The sequence below is a fragment of the Rhipicephalus microplus genome, chromosome X (genome assembly GCF_043290135.1).
Source record: "Rhipicephalus microplus isolate Deutch F79 chromosome X, USDA_Rmic, whole genome shotgun sequence".
Classification (NCBI taxonomy): Eukaryota; Metazoa; Arthropoda; class Arachnida; order Ixodida; family Ixodidae; genus Rhipicephalus; species Rhipicephalus microplus.
Genome location: NC_134710.1, coordinates 475,522,602 through 475,535,783, shown reverse-complemented (window position 1 = coordinate 475,535,783; position 13,182 = coordinate 475,522,602). Strand labels below are relative to the sequence as shown.

Here is a 13,182-nt window from a genome sequence, read left to right as displayed (position 1 = left end):
GTATAATATGTTTGTTTGATATGTTTTTCTCTCGCTGCTTTTTTTGTTATTCTTATGAATGTACCCACTCCCCTCTATATTGCGATTGGCCCTGAGGGTATTGCTAATAAATAAATAAATAAATAAATATTCATACAAAGTGCAGTATTGCAATAGAAAAATTGTAAACATAACACCATTTGGCTAAATTCTTGGAGGCGTATGAGCCAAAAAAATGGCACCGATATTACTGAGCCTCAAAAACCTTACACAAGAACCTGTACTTAACAAGCAGATCAAATTTGGTACAGAAAGAAGGAGCGGCACTGTTCCAAAAAAGTTTTTACACAACCAACAAACAAACGACATTCCACGAAACTGCGAAGGCAGCCACGTGACCACAAAAATATTTCTCTTCGAAATATTCTACCAGTTGACTGTTTTCAATTCCATAATTCAGCACGATTTTTTTTTCGAATACAATTGAGATGTTCGCCAATATGGCAGGGACGTCTGGCGTAGAATGACCCTATCAAAAAAAGGTAACATTCCGTGCTTTACAAGACGTAACGCAATGCGGCTTACGCGTTTCTCTTTGATTGATAGGATAAAAGAGCTATCGTGGCAAACGGCGCCAACGTAACACGAAGCTTTTGAGTCGAGAAATTGGTTGAAAACGAACAACGCGACGCGCCAATGCCCTTCCTTGTGTCCACGGTCGTAAAAGGTATCAACGGGCCCTTTTGGGCGAGAAGAGATGGTGTTAGAGAGGCCACTGCAATAGTGGGCACGTTTAGAGGAATGCGGGAGCCAGCTTTACAACTTCCATTACCGTGTAGCCACTGTAGTTTCGTTTTCTCCAGCTTGTACTCCACTCAAGCGGTTGCATATCAGTAGCAGTTTTCGATTTTATCCTCGCATCACAGGGGTAGTTTCATGATTGTGAATCGCTGCGCAGGCTTTGCTGGCTCGCGAAGGTAGCTCTAACTGCGATTTAGAGAAAGTTGCGCATTCATGCGATGTCTGCTGTCCACATACTCAGATGCTGACCTGAAGGTCACGGGTTTGATCCCGTTGGTCGCATTTCGATGGAGGATAAATACTACAAGTCCATGCACTGTGTGATGTCAGTGCACGCTTCATTGAAATTTCTGAAGCCTTACATAATTGCTTTCCGTCTGTGTGAGAGGCGAATAGAGACGCGTTTCTGGGCATTTATTTTCAGCTTAGTTGCACCTTTGTTTCAACTTAGTTGCGCCCGAGTTGACAATTTTGTTGCGGCGGCAACAGACATTGTTGTGTTGTTGAATAAAAAAAAACATTTAGAAAGCTCAGCATACTAAGAAGTAGGTCCGCTTCGGCAACAGAAGCGAGACTGGGAGTACTCTTGCGAGCACTTCAGGAAGTAAGCTTTATCCTCATTCCGTGTCGGCACAAGCATAAATTGTGACCATAGTGATAATGGCTATACTCTGAGTGATTTTGATCTTTTACAAACTTTGACTGCGAGCTACCGTCCCTGCACAAAATGTGAATGAACAGGGGCACTCTTAGCAGACTAAACCATGGTCCTTTGAAGAGAAACCCCCAGAACTGCCACCTTTAAAACCGTTCTAATTTTCCAAAAAAGCATGCATGAACCGTTGAAACTTTCTCAACATTTTTTTTTTTTGGCATATCACCGAAACACAACACTGCAATATGATCGGGTGAGATCTACTGCCATTGACATTATTTGTTCAAAAGAGGCATACAGGGTGTTTTTCTGGACACTGTAAAATTCCACCACGTTGTCAGATTCCGCCATTGATCGATGCTGATTGGCCCTATAGACTGATATGACCTCTCTGATTGGCCTAAAATACTGCCATTGCAAAATTTGACAATAAAAAAACAAGGCAAGAATGAAGGAAAACAATAAAAGAAGCAAGAAGCTTATCTGTGTGGAGAATATTTGGCACGTTGATATTAATTAAGTTGTTCAGCACTTTCATTTTAAACAAAACATGAAATAAACTTGTTTTTTTTTATTTTAACTCACAATACCTCGAAATAAATATTTTATGTTTGCTCCTTTATCACAACGTAAAAAAGCAGAAGGTTGATTTTGAGAACAAAAATTTGGCAGATGTAATGTACTATGGGAATCGATGTTATGCGAGGCATGGGGCGGGAAGGTGAGTGTGGTGTAACTTTTTGTTACAAGTGGGAAAGATTATGAAATGATGCTGCATGTACATTCACATTTTATAGGCACAGGCATATGTGTTTAACAGTCGCACATGTTGGTTTCAACTAGTTCTTTACAGTTGCGTAACAATGCCAATAGCAACATGGGTATTGCCAACACCAGAAGCGGTAAGCTGAAATGTAGCGCTTATGCTTGCGAGAATACTAGCCCTGGAGAATGCTACGTAGACGAAGTTTAGTGTAATTTGATTGATATGTGGGGTTTAACGTCCCAAAGCCACCATATGATTATGAGAGACGCCGTAGTGGAGGGCTCCGGAAATTTCGATCACCTGGGGTTCTTTAACGTGCATCCAAATCTGAGCACACGGGTTTACAACATTTTCGCCTCCATCGGAAATGCAGCCGCCGCAGCCGGGATTTGATCCAGCGTCCTGTCGTTCAGCAGCCGAGTACCTTAGCCACTAGACCACAGCGGCGGGGCGAATTTCAGTGTATGGTTCTTAAGTACTACAGTTGACGCTAACATGACGCGATGCATGTATCGTTGCAGTACATATGTATAAATCTTGCAAAAACTACTACTTCGGCGAGTTAATTCATGATTAGGATAGATTTGCAGGTGCAAAAAGACGAAACACTAAAAAAGGAACACACACATAGATTTGAAACGGATGTTTTTTCAAGTGGGCTACTGGCTCTAAACCGAAAGGTACCTAGCAAAGCTTCCAAGAAGTTGCGTGAAGGTGCTTACTACATGGTTTTCACAGTCTTCGTAGATGTGCACTCAAAACAAAAACTGGACGCCATGTGAGCGCGTTGAATCTTGCAGTGCCTTTTGCATGATGCAGTCCGACAAAAACGGTGGACTTCATATGATGTACAGATGTTTCTTTATTGAAAAAGCCTGGCAAGCTGTTAACAATAATTTAAGGAATGTGAAAGTAAGCTTGACTGAAGTTAAGGAGGATGTAAGATGAAGAAGTCGGGGCATAGTGATTGTCTAAACTGACTGTCTAAACTTCTCGTAAAATAACTCAAACGCGTTGTTGTGAATATTTTTTATAAGAAATTAAGTTGTTGTTGTTGTTTTTTGTGCACGTGAATGAAGGTTTTTTTTCTATTCCACATCGTGAGCTGTTGTTAAGCAGTGCATTGATGAAAGTGGCGAGGCTAATTTCGTTGCCAGCAAGGAATGGCCGATTCCAGTTTTATGACTTTGTTTGAAGCTTGTCTGAATAGCGCCTTCTTTTATTTTCAAGGTGACATTTAAAAAGAAGGATTTGCATTGACTCCAGTGTTGCACCAATTTTATGTGACATCTTGTTATCACATATCGACCATCATGTTTTACTTGATCTCGTCCTTTTAATATTTCTAGACATGTTCGTAATTTCTAAAAATATTGTAGGCGTGCGCTGTGTCGTACTATGAGACTCTATTTTGAATGCCTGAGGACAAATACGAAAGTACCAACTTTCACTTATGAGCTTCCCACCAACCATTATTTGCACTTTTTAGATATTAACCAAGCGGTGACAAATGGTCATCTTGCGTTTACTTTGTCTTGTAGTAAGCGTGGTTTCCATACGATCAAAGACATGTTAAGCATGGCATCCCTCTGCATTGCTTTCAATCTGCGCTGCGCAATTCGTGTCCGAAGATTATGCAGGGTAGCCGTTGTACTCAGATTGACAGCCTTGAAAAGACTGGCATCCCTCAAAGGGTCTTGAATCACTGAAATTTTAGCGAGTTTGTACTTGAGCATAGTTGTAATAAGAGCGCTCGCTTCTTGTCTGCTTACGCGCTCTCATTACCACTACGGTCTTGAATGCCGTGGCCAAGTTTTTGGTGCGAAAACTGAAAATCAGTACTCCGGAAGAGCACCTGGAAGAACGGGAGCGCGCAAGACCACAGGTGGTGCCTTAATTGCGTGCACAAGGTCAGCCATAACCAGAAGAAGGTGGCCACTAAGTATGGAACTCCTGTCGTGTTCTCCGCTCCAAAGAAATTGGTCCAGTTGTGCCAGCGAATCTCTCGTGCTGCGCCACAAAGGTGCCAAAAGAAGCACGTGAAAGCTTTCTGCCGTATTGCCGAAATTGTCGTCTACGAGATTACTCTGAGCTGTTTCAAGTCCCATGAAGGAGAAACGTGACGGCGCATTAGGAGCATGCCAATAGCATTGGAAAAAGTGATGGCACGCATCTTTCGGCACAAGTTGAGTCATGCTCATGTGTGCCACGTTTCGTACAAGTTAGCATTATTGGCAAGAGTACAGGATCAAACGTCGAGGGACTATCAGAAACGTTTAACGTAAGAGGAGTCTGCCTGTGTCAGTGATTCCTCATTTGTGCTGTACGGATCTGAATTATCCATTTTCAACAGACAGTCGTCATAAGATGTCTCACGTCACTCTTCCACGCATCTGGGCGTGCTAGGAAGTGTTTTGGTTATCAAACTTAGCTGTGATTGATCGATATGTTGTATTTAACGTCCCAAAACTGCCATATGATTATTAGAGACGCCGTAGTGGAGGGCTACGGAAATTCCGACCACTTGCGGTTCTTTAACGTGCACCCAAATTTGAGCCCATGGGCCTATACAGCTATTTCGCCTCCATCAAAAATGCAGCCGCCGCAGCCAGGATTCGATCCCACGACCTACAGGTCAATAGCTGAGTACCTTACCGACTAGACCATCACAGCGGGGCCCTTAGCTGTGAATAAGCAGGGAGTAGCTAGCGCTCATCTCTGCTTTTTTTTTTCGTTTCCTGTCTTGATGTGTCCAGCTTTCCGCCACAAATAACATGTTTACTAAAATTGTAAGAAATATTTTCCACTTCAGCACCATAGCCAAAGCTTATAAAACAGACCCAGAATTGTAGGTCAGCGATGCACTTCTTGAAAAATCAAACTTTGTCATTTTTAAAACCGTTGCAGTTAGTGACATCAGCTTAACTTTCATCAGACCAAGTGATGTTACGAGAAATAAACTTTGGTGGCATCATTGCATTAATGTTTTAGTCATTGGCTTTCAGAATAGTGCAATCTGAAAGTTGCAAGTTGCAATAGTACTTTTCCGGCTGAAGGTAGACTTTTTTTTTTCTCTCTAGACGTCCACAATATATTGCCACCTACTTCTAGTAGTGGGTCGTATGCCAAGGTGAAGGCTCACACCACAGAGAAGAAAGAAGTGCGCGTGAGCCCCCCCTGCTCTGGCAAACAAGCCCAACCAACGTGCTTGGTTAGAGCCCTGTTGCTCAGACGTCAATAAACCTTGTCGACACCCCCTGGAACGACGTGACAATGAGTTTTTTTTTTTTTTTTTTGAAAAGGAGAGCCGATTCTTTTTGATGGAGATATTTGCTCAGCCTGCTGTAGACCCGTGTGCTCAGACAAGGTTGCACGTTAAGGAACCCCAAATGGTCGCAATTTCCGGACTCCTCCACTACGGCGTCTCTCATAATAACACGACGGTTTCAGGACGTTAAATCCCACATATCAATCAATTATTTTTCCAGCCCATATATTACTTTAGTGCAGAACAAAAATATTCAGTACCCCACTTGGTATGTTCCTACTTGAATGAAAGTTGACGTTATTATCATTATTAGCGCGATAGCGTTAAACAACCCGTTTCACGGAAATTTCGGCGTGGGTGGTTGTGAGCGAAAAATGATCACCTTTTGCGTGACCGAAACATCAAAAAAGTTGCAGATATAATAAATAATAAAAATTTATGGGTTAGAGTGAGGACCCAACCCAGGCCGTTTGTGCGGCAAGCAGGTGTCCTAACACACAGCCATGCCTCTGCTGGCTAGTACAGTGAAAAGAACTTCCTCCACTTGAAATGCAGTGAAAGTAACGTGTTTTACAAACACTCGAGTCCTGTTTACAGGGTTCCCAAAACAACATGTAATAGCGCAATAATATTGCGTGGTGAAGGCGTGCATTACGATCAGACATCAGACCATGTTATTATCATATGACTTCACGGTTTAAAGCGAGCCACACATTACAACAGGCACCCACGTTAATGCGCGTATTCCTTTGAGACCACGTAGTGGGCGCGTGTAGGAGAGTTCCGAAAGATTTCATGCGCGTAATTGCTCAGGATTTAAATCATGCCTCCCGTTACACGGAATGCAGCTGCACGCGAAGGCTTCACTGACACAAGCCACTTTTAAGTTTGTCTATTACATTCTAGTAATGCACAGTTTAAACTTCTCTACTAACATGAAACAATAAAAAGTGTGCACTAAGTGGTTGAAGTACGCTACAGGGACGGGATGTCGCTATCGCGTTCAACTCTTAAAGGCGAAGCTTACGGGTACCACAATTTATTATTATTATTATTATTATTATTATTATTATTATTATTATTATTATTATTATTATTATTATTATTATGTTTTGTTTTTTATGGGAATGTTTAGTAATTGATTCGTTGTTTATATTGAATTGTGTCAATGACTTTGCCAACAAAATACTGTGAAGTTATTGTCCCGATATTGGTCGATCACTTTAAGGATCCCCGGCACATCATACGAGTCATAGTGAAATAAGTCAAGCAAAGATTCAAGCTAATGATTCGCTTCGTTGCTTTATATGAGAAGTCCGTTTACAAACAAAAGGGTTCTTCAAAACCCGCTCTGTCCGAGAATCTCGCACATTGAAAGCGGGCATGTAGTAATGCCGCTGGATATTCCCAGGCCGGAGACCTGGGCGCTCTACAGCAGGCCGCCCAGGAGCTGGGACCTAACGCCGACCCTGTCCTTGTGCGCACCACAGCCGACCGACTTGCGGCCACCGGAAAGCACGATCAAGCTGTGATGCTGCTCGCCACCAGCGGACAGAGCGACGCCGCGCTTCAGCTGTGCATACAGTCCAACGTACTCATCACCGAGGAACTTGCAGACAGGTACTTGCTCATTCGACACAACTTACCGTCCGCGGCAGGTGTCTTGAAGGCTCAACCACCAAAAAATATTCTTGGCGTTTTCTATCCTCCGCCTTTCTTTGCCATCAACCTTGCTCCAACAACAAAAAAAATGTTTCATGAGACACGCTGCGAAATAAAGACACATGTTGCCTAGAGCCAGCCACAGTTTCAAATGAAGGTGTGGATTTCAATGCAAAAAAAAACAGCCATGGATGGCGCAATGCTGGACTCGAGAGGTAGAGGAAATTGTGAGGCATAAACTCGATGCGCCAGGGGCCTCATTGTTATGCCGAGAATCACGATGATGCCCCAGTATGTTTGATTTAACTAGGAACAGTTTACATACACCTAACGCTCTTGAAGTCGACAGTACGACTACGTAAACGTTCAGAAGGTCAAGGGTTCGAGTTGTGACATGCTTAGTAGGTCGTGCTTGTGATTCGTTATCCACCTAGAGTAGAATATCATTGATACGTTTTTCACGGCATCTAGAAAATAAAGCATATTATGGGGAAAAATTTTACCTACCGAGGTTTTTTTTTTTTTTTAAACTAGGAAAGTGTGCAAGCACCATCAGCAACTTTTACTGACCCACACTGAAGTAGCCAGTCTACTTATGCTGCTCCTTCTTCTTTTCAATCACTAGGAGTAAATTCTTCTGAAATGTATTCTTCTGAATCTTTGCCAAGCCAAATTCTTCGCATGGCGCACCATCGCCCTCAATGGACGCAGTGGCCGCGTTCGACAGGAAGTTTTTCAACCCAAAAACTGACACTATTGTAGCCGCCACGGCTGTGAAACGTTCATAATATGGTTTATTGGGACGCACTTTGAGCTTGTATACCGAACAATAAACCTAATATTTTGTAGCGTTAGCTACACTGACCTCGCTGAGCCAATTTCGCGTGGCACTGGTCTACGCATGCACATTGATACTCCGCCGCCGCCGCGCGCGGCTCGCCGCCGGTGTGCGCGCAATTCGATGCGCTGCCTGTACTTGCCTGATATCTGCTTGTACTTGCCTGATATCACTGCGTACGAGTGATAATGTGGCATGGGAGGCGACGCACACATTAGTTGCTCTAAAGCTTGCTTAGAAGTGCAGGCGCCATGGTGAACGTGCCTAAACTTGATATGTGCTCATGCTATGCAGCCTCCGTGTATTCGCGGTCGCTTTGACGAACTACACGTGTGAGGTGGCATTTTATCTAACGCACCTTGTGCGTCAGCTCTCATCAAAGTTTAGGAAAAAAAATCAGGCCGAAAACACGTGCCTCGCCACAGAAAGCGCATGCCTCGATGCTTGGCAGTTGGATCTGATGCCGCCACCGCGGCCTTCTTGCCTTTATACATTTCAGTGAACATAGTGCCGACGTCTAGGAAACTGAACGGCTTCTCCTTCGGTGTTTGAGGAAGGGAGCCATATAAAGAGGGGTCTGTTTTTCTTTATGTTATAAAGGGGTGCGTCAGGCAAAGCCGATGCCCGTCGGCAGACACAGGAGTGCAACGGCTTGACTAGTAGGAGTGAGCTTCTCAGTAAAGGAGGGAGGGAAGCTTTTTAAACGTGTGGACGTGTCCTTTCTCGCTCTCGTTTTATGCGTTCTTTGTGTGTGTGTGTGTGTGTGTGTGTGTGTGTGTGTGTGTGTGTGTGTGTGTGTGTGTGTGTGTGTGCGTGCGTGCGTGCGTGCGTGCGTGCGTGCGTGCGTGCGTGCGTGCGTGTGTGTGTGTGTGTGTGTGTGTGTGTGTGTGTGTGTGTGTGTGTGTGTGTGTGTGTGTGTGTGTGTGTGTGTGTGTGTGTGTGTGTGTGTGTGTGTGTGTGTGTGTGTGTGTGTGTGTGTGTGTGTGTGTGTGTGTGTGTGTGTGTGTGTGTGTGTGTGTGTTTGCGCGCGCTACGCACGGAGGGGCGGAGACCATGTATGTACCAAGCGGTAGGTTACTTTAAGCGCGGTTCACGTTGTTTGGGGTCGTTTATATTGGCCAAAATTTTTTTTGGCGTAATTGGTCTTGAGCTGCGAAGACCATATAGTGCAATTTATTCTGCATATCCGGCTGTAAGGCTGCGATCTCTTGCCAAATCAGAGATGTCGTTGAAGTCATTCAGGTTCTCGGTTTTGTTGTTGCAGCTGGCGTCGCACGCAACGCAAGCAGTTTTATAGACAAAAGACAATATACGCCTAGCGTTTTTATTTATTTATTTATTTATTTATTTATTTATTTATTTATTTATTTATTTATTTATTTATTTATTTATTTATTTATTTGTACACGTACCTACACTGCCCTCTTGTTGTAGGGGGTTTAAAAATGAAAAATATTGGCCCCATATCTGCATGTTACACTGCAAATATCGTCGGAAGACGATAGTCTTGCATCTGGAAAGAATGAACAAAACGTTAATTTGATGTTCAGCAAAAGGAAATCAGTGAATGGTATTCTGGGGGCGTTGTGTTTGAGTGCCTTGAGCGTGCAGCGAAGTCAAACGAGTGCATCGAGCACGTCACACTTGAGACATGAGCGCCATCTGGCAATTGTCTTGAAAAACGAAGCGCGCAGCGTGCGCCCCCGTCTCGCAGACGACAAGGTGTAGAACGCAAAGCGACGGGAAGGTGCCACCACCGTGTCGTCTTATCAAAGCATTGGGAACGCTTGCCTTTTCGTGCAAGCGCTGCATTTTCAGCGCAGCGTGATAAACGCTACGGTCCTTAAAATTACCTTTATATGCTTTTTCTACTATGAAGACACACATACAGAATATTGACGTGTTGTTATGGTGCCTCAGATATGCGCAAAAATTGCTTTTTGAATGACAATCGTACAAGTATGAACACTGAAACTTGAGCAATATTGGTGGGCGCTGTGGATGGGGCCGGCCGTTTGGGGTATCTTTTGGTGCCGTTTAGGGTGTCGTCAAGGGCAGACAAAGAGACAAATGTACAGACACATTGACAGACAGGCAAAAATTTTTGCGTCGGACTGGGTAAGGGTAGAACCCCTCATGCAACGCCCTGTCGGCGCGTGTGACCTGGGTGCGAAGGGTAGGGGTAAGCATGTGCCCCTTACACACTGCTCCTCCCAATCTCCCGAAGCCCGAGCACTCGCGTTGGTCATTGCTAGATTTTCACCACTGAAAGAGCTTTCTCAATGTGATAAGCAAATTTATTAATTCACAAGGAACTTATGCCGCACTCAAGAATAATTGACGGCTTTATTAACCTTTCGGTAGTTAGCAAGTCAGACAGTCAAACTATAGCCAGACACAGAGCGCCAATAAATGTGGGCTTGTTGGTGCGTACTGAACCACCGCAAAAACAGTGCTGGTCTTGTTGCTTCTATGTACCACGCTAGCGCCACTTTTCTGAAAAATGAGACATAGCTCAACCGGCCATAATGCAACGATTCTTGGATCAACTGTTATTTCTAATTAGCCACTGTGTACATGTTTGACGTAGACAAAATGATCTTCATCTTCATAATATTTGGCCATATAATTACAGTAAAAAAGAAAGCTTCTTCAAGCGGGACATCATACTATTTCGAATTTTTTCAAGCATTCTAGGATTATCACACCATAACATTTGATAAATTGTATTGTCTGGTACTGTTAATTTTACCTTGATAGCGCGAGTAGCCTTGTCCATTTGTTTCTCGCATTCCAAATAATAAAAGCTAAACATCCATTACGCTTAAGGTCGCACTGTCACAGAGCCAGAATTCATGTTCTCAAGTTTATATAAAAATTGAGATAGCAATTAGTTTCATGGCTTCAACCAATTTGTCCATTTGTTTCTCGCATTCTAAATAATAAAAGCTAAACAGCCATTACGCTTAAGGTCGCACTGTCACAGAGCCAGAATTCATGTTCTCAAGTTTATATAAAAATTGAGATAGCAATTAGTTTCATGGCTTCAACCAATTTAATTATTAGCACGGTATTATGATAAAGTACACTGGTGGATGCTCTTTTCACTTATGCCTGAGTTAAATTCCCATCAAAGAAAAATGATAATTTGATTGTGATGTAAACAAAATTCACCAAGATTTCGCCAATCGCTTGCACGTTTGACGCAGCCAATCTCTGCAACACGCAGCTTGCAGAGCGACATTAAGCTGCAAACTATATATCTTTGAATGTAGGTGCAATGTGCTGAAAACGTTGTCAGCCTGCTTCACATTATCTGCGTGTGAAGTTGTATGGTCATTTGGGGGGGTGCAACAGCCCTTAAATGTCAATTTTTTAAGTTGTGGTTGTTTTAAATGTGGGCACAATGCGTGCATTTTGTTATTTGTGCAAGCAATACACGAGGTGAGCGTGGCCGCGCTGCTTTTTATATTCGATGAAAATACAATGATGTAAAACCTAAATAGAAAATACATCATTCGGGTAAATGCACTTATGAAAGCTATCGTTCAGTACTTCTTCAAGACTCTCAAAGTATTTAGTGTTTAATCTGATGGTGCTCGTCATACATGCGCGTAAAAACTTTTGCAGCACTTGTTTGGGTTCACTACATTTACCTTGAGCCAAAATATTAGTTTTTTATGAGATGGCCGAGTTTTCCTGTACAGCTTTATCCCCATTATACTGGGTACGAGCTGGGGTACTTCCATATACTTTTTTTCTGGCCCCACAATAAAAATCGTTATAGCTCTGCCGGTCTAGAAGACGGCAAGCTTCCCAACTTCAAGTCTATCAGCATGCCAGCGCACGGAAAAGTGACACCTTTGCCGTGCATGTTTTTTACCCGAATCACAGTGCTTGACACGAAGGACGCTCCAGGAGTTTTCTTAATTTCGCAAACGCCCTTCCTCTCGATGCACACTAACACAAAGTACTCGTAAAACCGCGTGGAACGCCGATGAAGCTGACAAGCTCCCGTCGCAGCAGCCTAAACTACCGTCTTCGCCATGTTAGCTGGCAGCGCCTTCGGGTGTCACGCCATGTTTTGCCCTAGGGGAGATATTGTTGAAAATAAAGGAGGAAGAAGGCACGGCGGGTACGAGTATTAGCGCGGTATTATGATAAAGTACACAGGTGGATTGAGAAGAAGTTTTAGGGTGCTCTTGCTCTCGCCGTGTTTCACTGTGTGGTTGTTGGCTGAGTATTGAGTGGTCTTAGTTCTGAGTTTTGTTTTTTTTTAGTTTTTACAGTCTCTAGCTGATTTTCTTTGCTTTTGAATCTACCCCAATCTGCTGTGCTGATGTCGACCAATTCTCCTGGCCAGGCACGATCCACCTGGATCAGCGTCACTGTTACCTTATGAATTGCCGTTAGGGTTATTCTTTCGCAGTGGGGTCAGCAACATTCCTGTCACACTGGTACCTACGAATTGAGGTTTCATCAGGCTCACGAACCCCCTGGCTCCAAAAAGAACTGAAAGCCACATCGACCCACTTTCAGACTATTACCGACATGCGCCAATTTGGACGAGCTGGCATAGTGTGTAGGTCACCGGACCAGACCTGTGTACAGGATCTGCTTAAGTGTACTTCGGTCACGTCAGCCTCGCTGAGTGCTTTCATTCCGCCTCACCTTGCGTGTACTAAAGACCTCGTAAGAGGCGTCGATTCCAAACTGAGTCCAGAAGAAACACTAGGCAGGCTTTCGGGAGCAGGCGTTATTTCCGTTTACCATTGCAGTTGCCGCATTCATAACGAGGGGACACCAACCGAATCTATCATTGCTACATTTGTGGGCACAACTTGCCCGTCAGAAATAAAGCTATGGCCTCTTATCTTTCGCGTGGAGCCCCTCGCTGCCCGTCCAGTACAATGTAAGAACGGCTGGAGATTCGGCCATATAGTGCGGGAGGATGCAAGTCAAATCTTCATTGCCGCGTCTGTGGCGAAAGCCGCTCCTCAAGCGAATGCTCAGCAACATCAGAAAAGTACTGCCTCTGTGCAGGGAGTCACTCCGCAGACCATTCCGAATGTTCTGCTCGCTCTCGGGAAATACAAATCCTAGAGATTATAGACCACCGCCAATGTTCGCGCAGGGAAGCTATTGATATAGTTAAAGACGGGGCCTTTGGCTATTCAGGTGCAGCACTACGACACACTTCTAGTCTAGACTAC

General features: G+C 43.8%; 1 protein-coding gene across 1 annotated transcript in view; it reads left to right on the top strand.

Annotated features, from left to right (window-relative positions):
- rempA (intraflagellar transport protein rempA) overlaps positions 1-13,182 on the top strand; it is a 95,109-nt gene that overhangs the window by 64,294 nt on the left and 17,633 nt on the right. The window contains exon 5 of the mRNA XM_037414268.2: positions 6,881-7,089. Coding sequence (XP_037270165.1) covers positions 6,881-7,089 — 209 coding nt within the window. The remainder of the gene's footprint in view (positions 1-6,880; positions 7,090-13,182) is intronic.